General features: G+C 40.8%; 1 protein-coding gene and 1 long non-coding RNA gene across 8 annotated transcripts in view; one reads left to right on the top strand and one right to left on the bottom strand.

Annotated features, from left to right (window-relative positions):
• Positions 1 to 8,747, top strand: part of KCTD15 (potassium channel tetramerization domain containing 15) — a 67,970-nt gene extending 59,223 nt beyond the window's left edge. For all 7 annotated transcript variants that reach the window (XM_058154811.1, XM_058154808.1, XM_058154810.1 and 4 more), the window contains exon 5: positions 7,549 to 8,747. In XM_058154811.1, the coding sequence (XP_058010794.1) occupies positions 7,549 to 7,704 (156 nt within the window). In that variant the 3' untranslated portion in view covers positions 7,705 to 8,747. The remainder of the gene's footprint in view (positions 1 to 7,548) is intronic.
• Positions 8,748 to 11,878: 3,131 nt separating this feature from the next.
• LOC131183984 (uncharacterized) overlaps positions 11,879 to 12,353 on the bottom strand; it is a 43,156-nt gene continuing 42,681 nt past the window's right edge. Inside the window, exon 5 of the long non-coding RNA XR_009151896.1 lies at positions 11,879 to 12,072. This is a non-coding gene — a long non-coding RNA (uncharacterized LOC131183984). The remainder of the gene's footprint in view (positions 12,073 to 12,353) is intronic.

Below are 12,353 nucleotides of genomic sequence, written 5' to 3'. Positions count from 1 at the left end.
CTTTTGGATCCCTTTGCGAATTTGGAGCCCATGGACCAGGTGCCAACATAAAATTGAGGATGTAGCTGTGTTGAGATCTGGTGGAAATGACAGCACCATAAGAAAGACAAATCCATGTGTGTTAATAGCAGATCTGGTCCTTTCCCCTCCCGGAAACAAGCAAAAACCCCTAAAAGACGAATTGCACCAGTAAATGTGTTTGCAGACGTTTGCACTGTCCCCCAACTTCCAACATTGCATATTCATGATAAGTCATAGCGTCATTTGGTTATGACTGAAGCCCTGGCGTTGCTTTTCCTTAAGAGGCTGCATCAATATCACTACCAGACAGAACGTTACTCCATAATGTACTGAACTGCCCTGCAGAACGCTTGTTTGTTTGATTAATATTTGGCTTTTCTGTAGAGGTTTGCTGTAAGCAAGACTTTAATCACACTGCAGTCATTTAGGAATAACTTATAGAATTATCACTGCATAATATGCTAGGAGATCCTGAAAGACCAAGATGTATCATGTAGCTCCTAGCTCCTCTCCTGGGCCCTTTGGAACCAAGTATTTTGCAGAGTAATTTATACCCTAAACGAGTCCAGAAAACTAAAATAACATTGAAAAAGTCCATTGGTAGCCTCAGTTCAGAAGACCTGCGTTGAAATCCATTTTTGACCCAATCGCATTTGATAAACTCTCAGGTTCAGTCTCTACAGCGTCATCTTGGGCTGGAGTCCGAAAGATCAGGGAAAGAAGGCGAAGGGCCAGTGGCTTTAACAAAAGGATTCCAATAGTAACCTTTAGGTTATTGCTCGTTTGCTGCCATGTCTTCATAATGTTTGGCTGATCCATGGCTAAGACATCTTAAAGGAGCTTTTGCCTGTTCAAGCAATTTTTGCTGCAGATACAGTATAAAACAGAATAATAAGGATTATGTAGGATCCTGGAAGTCTTCTAGTCCCACCACTTGCCCATGGCAGGAGATCTCATACTATTCTGGACAAACGGCTGTCCAGTCTCTTCTTGAAAACCTCCAGTGATTAAGCACCTGCAGTTTTTGAAGGCAAGCAGTTTGATTGTTCTGTCAGAAAATCTCTCCTTATTTTTAGGTTGGATCGCTTCTTGGATAGTTTCCATCCATTGTTTCTTGTCTTGCCTTCTGATGCTTTGAAGAATAGCTTGACTCCCTCTTCTGTTTGACAACCCCTCAGATATTGGAAGACTGCTATCATGTCACCCTTAGTCTTTTTTTTCATTAAATTAAACATACCCAGTTCATACAACCGTTCTTCATATGTTTTAGCCTTCAGTCCCCTAATCATCTTTGTTGCTCTTCTCTGCATTCTGTCAACTTTTTTTGGTTTTTTTTTGTATTGTGGTGACCAGAAACTGGATGCAGTATTCCAAGTGTGGTCTCACCAGTGGAGTATAAAGCACTGTTGATGCAACCTAGGACTGCATTAGGGTTTTTTTTTTGGCAGCTACAACATGCTGCTGGGTCATACTTAAATAGTTTCTCACGGTTGCTACCATTGAGTCAGGAACACCTATTCTACATCTGTCCTGGTATTTCTTGTGTATGTGTGGGACCTTACTTAGTCACCATTAGAATTTTGTTGGATCAGGCACAGTGTTCAATTCTGTCAAAATCCTTCTGAATCTTGAGTCTATCTTCAAAAGTGTTGGTGCCCCCACTGCATGCTTGCTTCCATTGTGGATGTAGCTCCGTTGAGGACGACATACTGAGTGCGGTTGCTAAGCCAGTTGTAAACTTGCCTATCACTACTGTGCCTGTTGCAGGTTTTCCATCGCTTCTGCCATCAAGGAGTTTTGTGTGGTTGCACTGTTTAATTATTCCATCAATCATGATGTCCTGCTGAACTGGCTTCAGGAGTTTGGGAAGGATGGCATTGCATTGTGCTGACTGTCCACCTTCCTCTGGAGTCACTATCGATAAGGGAAGGAGAGATCCAGCTCAGGCAGGCACCTCTATTTTGTGAGGTGCCTCAGGGCTGGGTTCTCTCCTATTGAACCTTTGTATGAGACCACTGAATGAGGTCATCCAGAAGATTGAGGCAAAGTATCATCAATATGTTGATGATACCCAGTTTTACCTGTCTATTCCAGGCCGCCTGAGCCACGCCATAGTTATCCTGTCTCAGTGCCGGAAGGCTGTAGGGAACTGGCTGGGGCACAACGGACTTTGACTTAACCCAAGCAAGGCTGGGTGGGTTCTGCTATCTGGGCTCTCCAGTGACAAAGGTCTTCCATCTTTGTCCTGGATGGGATGGAAACCAGGTGTGCAATCTGGTGGTCCTCCTAGACTTAGGATGCCTGCTAGAAGGGCAGGTGGCTGGTGTGTATACAAGAGCCTTAGCATACCTTTGGGTAATGTGCCAGTTGTGTCCTGATTGGTGGGCCCTGCTCACCATAACTCACGGTTTGTGGCCTTTTGTTTGGATGACTGCAATGCATTCTACGTGGCGCTGCCCTTGAAAACCATTTGGAAGCTTCAACTGGTGCAAAATGTAGCTGCATGGGTAGTAAATGGTATTGTATATTCAGCATATGTAACACCACTCTGAGAGCTGCATTGGATGCCTGTGTTTCTGCTGGCTGAATTGCATCCGGAAACGCACTTTTAAAGCCCTTCATGGCTTGGGTCTGGATTGCGTAAGGAACCATCTTCTCCCAGTGGTTTCCACCTGTCCAATACAGTCTGGTGGTTGGGCAAGCTACTGGTCCCATCAGTGAAGGAATGTCAGCCGGTGGGAACTAGGAGACCTGACTTCTCGGCCACAGTTCCTGCCCTTCCCACCATTCTCCTCTCAGAATGAAAGATGAGCCCAGCCCTCTTGGTTTTTTGTAAGCCTTTGAAGACTTGGCTATGTGTCTGGGGATGATGAGTGCCCTGTTTTCTGGCCATACTGACATCTATTCTGACATTTTTACTCAGCTGATACATACATACAAACATACATACATACATACATATATTTTTGTAGGTTTTCATGGGTATATGTATGCAGGTTTTGGTATGTTCAGGTCTTTTCCCGTGTAAGATTAGAAGTATTTAGGCAACGTTTCGATGAGATCTCACTCATCATCTTCAGGCTTTGGCTTTGTTCTTATGTGATATTTAAAATCCACACTTTGCTCACATAAGAACAAAGCCAAAGCCTGAAGATGATGTATATATATTTGTTTTCTGAGATTTTCGCAGGTGTTTATATGTGGTTATTCGGGTTTTCTCCCACGTAAAATTGGAAGTGTCTTGGCGACGTTTCGACGAAGTCTCATTCGTCATCTTCAGGCTTCAGCTTCGTGCTTCTGGGAGCATTGCTTTCAGAAGCACGAAGCTGAAGCCTGAAGATGACGAATGAGTCTTCATCAAAACATCGCCAAGACACTTCCAATTTTACGCGGGAGAAAACCCGAATAACCAAAGACCTATATATATGTTCCAATACTGTAGTTGTTTTATGATTGCTCCTGCCGAGTCACTTGCTTGAGGTGGGCAGCTATAGAAAATAAATGTTCCCAATAGCTCTGAGGATTTCAGAAAGGGCAATGCCAACCTCACCTCTGCTTCAGAAGCTCCCTCAAGACCTTGTAAAGGTTGCATCCCTCCATCTGTTATTCCCTTTTCCTGTTTTAGGGTTACTTTTATTATTTTTAAATAGCTTAATATTTATTATATAATGGCTTTAGCTAATGATTGTCTTATTTATTTAATGTTTTTACTGGATTATTGTACGCCACCCAGAGTCACTTTGGGTGCAATGGGTGGCCATATAAATTTGATTAATAAGTAAACGTAGCTTTAGCATTCTTTTTAGACTTCCGGGTGGGGAACAATGGAAATGAGGTGCATCTCCAAGTAACAGAGATGATGCTGAGGAGGAGAGAGTGACTGGAAGCCTCTCTGGACCAGGAGCCAGGAGAGGACCATTCCTGTTAGGGGGATCTGCAGGTGTCGTGTCCCACTCCTCCGCTGACGGCGGTGAGAGCGGACAAGACACAACAGCAGGCAACTCAAGTAAGAGCACTGGAAGCCACTGGAGAAATTCCACGCTCACTGCCTCAATGCAACCTGTTCAACAACATGGTTTTGCCCCACTCTCTACTTCCTAAAGCACCTTGGAATAGGTGTATTTTAAAAGCTGCAGAGCAGCAGAGCAATTATACCACCTAGTGAGCGATCCTTCGGCCATGATGAAAGATTAAAGCTAAAAGCAAAGAAAGATAAGGACTTAAGCATAATTAAAAGCAAAATGCTGGCCCTGAAATAAGATTAACAATTTAAAATGAACAAGGGACAATTGAATTTAGGATTATTTACTTTAAAGTATTTTTTAAATAATGAGAAACAAGAAATAATGGGAAACAAGAAAGCAATTGGTGGGTTTTGCCAAAGAGAAAGTTGTAAAAGATCATAGAGACCATAGATCATGTGTCATCAACATAAAATATCATGTAGACCATAGAACTACAGAGTACTGAATGCAACCAAAGAGAAGGTGGAAACGGGAGCCTGTCTTTTATTTTTACTTTTCCTTACTGGATTATAAATGAAAGAAAGGCTACTGTTAAGAAAGCAGTGAAACTTGCAGAATTGAGTAGAGGAGTTTGACGGAGCAAATGACAAAAAAATGGGATTTTATCAGAAATACTGCAAAGGATATTCAAATTAATTAAGGAAAAATGTGACTGAATCAGTTGAGAGAGATTTAGCCTCATTGGAAGGAAGAATGGAGGAGAAATTTGAAAACATGGAAGAAAATATAATATTTTAAAAGTGAAGAATCTGCAGTTTCTAAAAGTGAATGTAAAGATAAAACCAGAGATTTTTCTTTTGGGTCTAATGGAAAAAGATTTGGTGGGGAAATATTTTTTTTTGTTGGCGGCAGTAAGATTACTTTATGCTCAAAAATGGAAGGACACTTTGATTCCCACAATGGGCAAAAGTTGATGGATTTAGCAGAGATGGCTAAATTAACTGCTATGGTTAAAGAAAACATAATTAATTTTGTTTCTACTTGGAAACCACTTTTGGACTTTGTGCTTGAGGTGGAAAAATGAAACTTTGATTTTGGGTTTTGCCAATTAAATACAGTGCATTCAGGCAGTATTTAATAAATTTACAGAGAATTCCAAAATTCTGTTTTTGCTTTGTCATTATGGGGTATTGAGTGTAAATTAATGAGGAAAAAAATAAATTTCAACAACTGTAGAATCAGGCTGTAGCATAACAAAATTGACAAAAGTGAAGGGGGTCTGAATATTTTCTGAATTGCAGTGTGGATTTGTTATTATAGAAATGGTTACTTCACATTATGATATAAAAATAAAAATAGCAATAGTACTTAGACTTATATACCGCTTCATAGTGCTTTCCAGCCTTCTCTAAGCGGTTTACAGAGTCAGCCTATGGCCCCCAACAATCTGGGTCCTCATTTTACCCACCTCAGAAGGATGGAAGGCTGAATCAACCTGGAGCCTGGTGAGATTCAAACTGCCAAATGGCAGGGAGCCAGCAGGCAGCAGAAGTAGCCTGCAGTACTGCATTTTAACCACTGCACCACTGCACACAAAGATAAAACGTAAGCAGTATCTGTTTTAAAAAATTGATTACATTTCATGGGAGAATTTAAGGAAGCACTGCAAATATGGAAAAAGATAAAGAATTTGAAGAATCTACAATACAAATGAGCAACACAGAAACATTCAGCCAAGAGATGTAAAAAGATTTAGATAATGTGGCATTATTGGATTTAAAAGAGAAAGAATGTTGCTTCGGATTGAGAGTAGTTAGGGAACAATCTGGCAAATTCTCAACTTACTGAGACTTGCTGATGCCTTAAAAATAGAATGGGAAGAAGAAGACATGGTTGCAGAAGTCAACAAGTATCTATACCAAAAATAAATACCAAGAAATATATTTGTGCATCTTATCAGGAAGAAGACAAATTAATGCCAAGCTAAGGACCAATAATGCAGAGATACTGGATAAGAGAGCAGAATATAAAATTTACTTCTTTCATAAGGGACAAGACAACAAGGTTGTTTAAAATTACTGGAAACTTTTAAAAAACTTTATGCACAAAATGGACAAAAATTGGTTGATTATTTTGGGATTGCAGAGTGAAGGATATGGGAAGAAGTGAACAATGTATGTAGTTTTAAAGTGGGACGAATAATACTAATAATAACTAAGGTCAAAACTACTGTAAAAATGGAAGTTACAGTATTTCTTTTTCTTTTATTTATACATTATCTTTTATTTTCTGCCCTTTCAAGCTTTGCTTTCTCAATTTCATTTTTTGTATTTTATGTTTATCTTTCACTCATTTTTTTTTTTTTTACATTTATACCCCGCCCTTCTCCGAAGACTCAGGGCGGCTTACAGTGTATAAGGCAATAGTCTCATTCTATTTGTATATTTTTTACAAAGTCAACTTATTGCCCCCCCAACAATCTGGGTCCTCATTTTACCTACCTTATAAAGGATGGAAGGCTGAGTCAACCTTGGGCCGGGCTTGAACCTGCAGTAATTGCAGGCTACTGTGTTCTAATAACAGGCTTCATAACAGCCTGAGCTATTTAATAAATAAATCTTTAATAAAAATTATATTCAGGTACAGAAATAGCATAATCAGGAGTCAAGGATGGAGGAAGGTTTGGGAGGTCCATTGGAAAGAGCTTTCTCTCGCTTCTCCCATCCTTCAGCAAGACATGCGCCCGGAAACATGGATGTCCTCTGGAGTAATTTTGCCTCCGACACCATGCTAGATATAGCCAACTTTAATAGTGGCCATGGAGAGCCTATCAAAAAATTTCCTATTTACTAAATGCATTATAGTTTAAATGGCTTCTATTCTTACCTCTCAGGGGGTAAAGAAAATATGAAACAATTTTATAACCCAGAAAAAAGGTATAATTATTACTAATCCTCTCAATAAGTGGAAGAACTTGATTACTTTCTGAAGAGAACAAAACAAAACATTGCATAACTTGAGAGAAACCAAGGAGAAGGCTTGACAAGGTGAACTTGGAAAGTGAAGGCATTTTGGAGATGATCATATTGAGACTGGGGGTCTGTACAAAAGTTGAGCTTTAAGTCTCTTAAGTCCTCATTGATTGAAACCAGAACTTTAGAATGTGACTGGGAAAAGGTTGGTGACAAAATTTCGTACAAGAGGAAGTACACGATTCCATTGGGATCTATTAGTAATGTTAATTTAAGGGTATCATCTGTTGCCTAAAATTCTAGGCAGGAACTTTTTAGCCCAAAAATCTTGCAGCTGAATCCAGGATTCTTTTCGCATCAAACGTGTATTCTAAACAAATGAAGTTCCTCCAGGAACTTCAGGTGGCTTAGTTGTGGGCTGGGCCATTTAGGAAAGCTTCCAGATACCTTGAAGTGGCAATTTTTCATTTCTACCTATTGATTAGAAAATGTAGCCTATTGGAGTCAGGAAAGCATCTTTGGATTTTTCAGGGGCACGTTGTGTATGAAATCTTGTTCTAATAAATTTCTTTTCCCCCCAAAATCTCCAGGTTCTTGAACGGTTGTTCCAGAAGGGATTTAATGTGGCAGCGTCCTGCGGTGGAGGCGTAGATTCCTCCCAGTTCAGTGAATATGTGCTGTGTCGTGAAGACAGGAGACCACAGCCCAATACCACCATCAGAATAAAGCAAGAACCCCTGGATTAAGGACTGACTCCCTCCCTCCTTTGAGACAGTAGATGTGTTCAAAGGTCCCTTGGGTGGAAACACTCAGGACCCCCAGAACAGTATTATGCAGGAGCAGCCAGCCTGTTTCTGAAGCAACCCTGTTGCATGGCCAGCCATGACTCTCACGTGGAAACGAGGACAATGACACAAGACAGAGTTGTTTGTATTATTACGCAAGTCATCGCAGTGCACTTGGAAGCCTGGCGTTTTGTGGGATTGTTTTGGCACATGGAAAGTAGTGATGCTTCTGTAAAGAACTAACTGGACTGAATTTGGTAGAAAAGACCAGCTTATGTAATTAAAGTATGTCTCACTGAAGGAATAAGCCCATCGGCTTTCTGGAGGATAGCCCCTCTGTCCTACAAATGTGTCAAGATCTTGATAGCTGCCAGAAGAAAGCTGGTGGGATGCTGAGTGTCTTCCCTGAACCCTGTACTATCTCTGGCCTGTCAGTCATTACTTTCCCCTCTCCATTTGTTACTCATGATCTTTTGCTCATCTCTTGGATTCATTGTATTATGGCTTATTTTTCTACGATGATTGTCTTAGAGGAGCCAGTTCAGGTAGCGACCAGAGCTGTTAATGGTGCTGAACCTGAGTTCATTTTTTCCACTCCCACATCTTTGCTGTCCTCCTTCCCCCATACACATATACATCTCACACAGTTGCAAATCCTTTAAAAAATGAGGTTCAAATCAATTTTTGCAAAATTGTGTAACTTTAAATAGGTCCTGAGATGAGGCCAAGTTAAGTTATGCTGGTTTTTATTGTCGTTAAGAACGGGAGCTGGCTAAATTGTGTCTCAAGTCACCTCTCATTCTTCATTTGAATTCAGTTTCCATATTGCCTTGACACATGGAAATGGATGATGCCACACTGATTGGATGTTGGGTGTCACCTTTTTAAATGACACAAAAGTGTGATGCATTTCTTCTTTTGAGCAACCACTTTAAATATTTTGCTTCCATTCACAAATCCTTTGGCATCAGCATTCTTTGAGAAAATAAACTTGGTTTTCAATCTCTGAGCAGTCATGACAGTTCAGATGATCCAGAAAATCTGCCCGTTTATGCTGTGCCATAATTTGGTGTTGTATGAATTACTCTCTACATAGGTTGTATACCTTGACTGGTAGGTTAGTGCATCCTTCCTGACCAGAGGATCTTCAGACCTGTTGGGGCTGCCATTTCCCAAAATCCAGTGGATGTAACACATAGGAAGTGGGATGACAAGTAGAGAGTAATCGCTAGCACTATTTTCTTCACTCGCTGATGGACTGGTTTTGTACGAAAACTCAAGAATTGAGGCCCGGGTCAACATGCAGAAGATGGGCTGCATTTATATGCCATACTATGCTCAAATATTGATGTCCTTTAGGACTTTGAGGGATGGCTTATGTAAGGTCTTGCCTCAACAGTCCCCTCAAGAAAGCAGAACTCTTGAAACAGGTAGCATTTCAAAAGGAGCTTTTATTCGGTGACAGTGACAGCAAAGAAAATAGGCAGGATCCAAAGTTCCCGCGCTAAAACGTTAGATTAAAAGTTGGTCATTAAAACCCCTCCCCACTGCTCAGTCTGACACAAGCCAATCACCACTCACCCAACTTGCCAAGGTAAGTACTTGGCTTCCTAGAATGCACTGAATCGCAAATATCTATTCCTCAGCGTGGCATATCAGGTTGTATGCACCTTGCAATCATGCAAATTGTTTGAGTTTTGTGAGTAAGTATGAAGCTGCTCCAAAGATTTAAAAAAAAAACAAGGGAAGGGAAGATCTCCACCCCGGTGCCTCCTGAGCAGCGTATTGAGTAAGAATCCAGACATTCTGTCCAGTCCTTCTCATGTAAGTTTTTGTACTGACAGAAAACGTCTTTGGAGAACCTCATTGAATTGAACTATGAAATGTATCTGCAAGTTCATGGATCCAGCTAAGTTTGTTTTATTGCTTATTCTCAGCCCATTTCTCATGAGCACAACTTCAAAAATCAAGGCTTGGAGAGAAATCTATGTATCTGAGGAGTGTTCAGTCATAAATAGTGTATTTCATACTAAAAATGTGTATCAATTCTCTATCGGTTTAATGTGGAATCCAGGGAATTACAGTATAGTTCTGATAAGGTGCTAATCTGGCCAAGAACCTCAGTTACTTCCCCCCCTCAAAACTGCACTTCCCAAGATGCCCCACTGCAGCCGGCCATACTTGGTTTAAGCCTGGAGGGCAACCAAACTGCCAATTCAAAACATTTAGAAGAGAAGGCAGTTTTCTTGAAACCTGCTAAAATGGATGAATAGCTCTAATTGTTTGATGTTCAAGGGAAAAAATGTATACCAAAATGCGGCAGGGGCACATGAAATGAAACAGCACAGTACCAAAAACTCACCCTTAGATTTTGGCGCCCCTTGTGAAGAATTTCATTAAGGGAATTTGGTATCCTGGCAAGCTGCTGCTCTGAGCAGAATCACCCATTTTTGAACTGACCAAGACATATTTTTTTGACATACTACATCAACAAGAGTAATAATCGAATTGCCACAAATAGAAATTCCCCACCAAATTTGTGGATAGGGAGGAATTTGACCAGAGTAAAGAGGTTCTCCAACAATTTAAGGACAAAACGACAGTTGGCTGTGATGGGAGGGAGGGAGGGGGGAAGGTGGCCCTCACACATTGCATTATGCAAGATGCTGTCCCTGTAGTTTTGCTGCCCTCTGAATGGTGCTGAAGGTCACTAAAAATGGCCAGGAGGGCTTCTTCATGATTTCTTGGGCTATAATGGAGACACCCCGGAACCTGGAAAGAGATCTGGGAGAGGATGGCGATGCCAAGAAAAACAGGGCATTCACACACACAAACACACACACACATCCCTTAGCTACCTCAGAACTAAAGTACAGAATTGTCACAACACACCACTTTTTCACTAAAGTTCTCTTTTTCAAAGTACAGGTTTTTTTAATTACGCTACTTTCATCACACCGAGTGAGAGCTGTTAAGCAAAAAAAGGAGAATTTCTCCATCTGTCCCCCCCAAAAAACAACTGGTTAAGGGTTATCTATGCAGAAAAGTTGCTGCATTGTACATTTTGTGCCATCGAGTTAGTTTAATATCTTTTCTAAATAAAATGTTTAGGTCTTAATGCCATCCCTTTTGTATGTAAGATACCTATTAAATTGTATTGTACTGTAAATGCTTAATATTGTACCTTCTCGGCATTCCTCTTGCCCTTCATAAAACAGATCGTGCAATGTGTCCATCAACCATTCTTTGGTGTTTTGACATACCCATAAAGTCAAAAGCCAAATATGCAGAATTTTATTTTATTTCAGTGTTTGAGAACAGAATTTGGGTATTCAAATGAATTCTCCTGGGACATCCCTTCTGGGTTGTGTGCTTGAAACAGAGCAGAATGAGACCTCATCCACCATTCCAATTTATCTAACTGACATGCTCTTCATGGTGGCTCATCTAGTTTGACCATTTGCACCAGGAAACAACTTAATTTATGCTAAATCTCCCCCTCACCACCACCCCAATTTTTAAAAATACATCAGTATTTCAGTTTGGCTCACATAGGAGTAGTCCCGTGCATGTAACTAGACTAGTTTTTTTTTAATTAATGTTATTTTAGCTTATAGTCATAACAGTTGAAACACCACTTAGAAGTTTAGTACATTTAGGTAGCATCCAACCTTCCAAAGCCGTTTCTTTGTGGAAAAAAATCTCAGGCATATTCACAATTCTTCATCCCTTTCCCTAACTCCAGTTTAGAAATGCTTTTGCCATCCAGGTTGATTCATTTACCTGTGGGACTCTACCTATATTTGCAGTGACCACTACACCTACATAGATTCAGCCTTGATCCATTCCTCGTTTTACTGCACTGTACCATGTCTCTGTTCTTTAAAAAAAAACACAGGAAAAAACAAAAGGCAAAACCTCTCAGAGCAGAATACTCAGCTGGCTTCTGGATAAATGTTTGCCCTTTTCTGCAAGCAATCTTGGGTAGCCAAACTGTGTGCCAATCAAAATACCATCACTGTGTGTGATTCATTACCAAGGTGACATCTGTTGAAAATACCGAGGAAGGGTGTCCATAGAGATTGTGGTCAAGAAGACAGGCACCAGACATTAAAAACACGGGTGAGGCCATTGTGGTTGCCATCTTTTTTATGACATCCTGTGGGGAAGTCTTAGGAAAGAGAAGCAATTAAAGTACAATCTTGTTTCTGGGATCCCTGAAAGACTAGAGCAAAAGTCCCACGTAGACATTGGCGAGGCATTTCAACTTACATAAATCAGCTTCAAGCCTCCTTAAGTCTCTTGGGAAAGGCCTTCCATCAAAGGTTCCTGCAAATGGGAAACTTGTGAGTCATGACTCCAGAGCAGGGGTCTCCAACCTTGGCAACTTTAAGCCTGGTGGACTCCCGGAATTCTGGGAGTTGAAGTCCTCCAGGCTTAAAGTTGCCAAGGTTGGAGACCCCTGCTCCAGAGCACTTGCTGAAGAACAGTCGTGAAATAGGAAGGACACATGAAAACACTCAACACCTGGGGATGAGATGCCTCCTCTTTAAAGCCTCTAATGCTTGACTAACTGACTTCTTGACGCAGGCTGTAGAGTTCTAATTTTC

This window comes from Ahaetulla prasina, chromosome 12 (assembly GCF_028640845.1).
Source record: "Ahaetulla prasina isolate Xishuangbanna chromosome 12, ASM2864084v1, whole genome shotgun sequence".
Lineage (NCBI taxonomy): Eukaryota > Metazoa > Chordata > Lepidosauria > Squamata > Colubridae > Ahaetulla > Ahaetulla prasina.
Note: the sequence above shows the minus strand (reverse complement) of the source record. Positions and strands in the feature narration are given on the sequence as shown.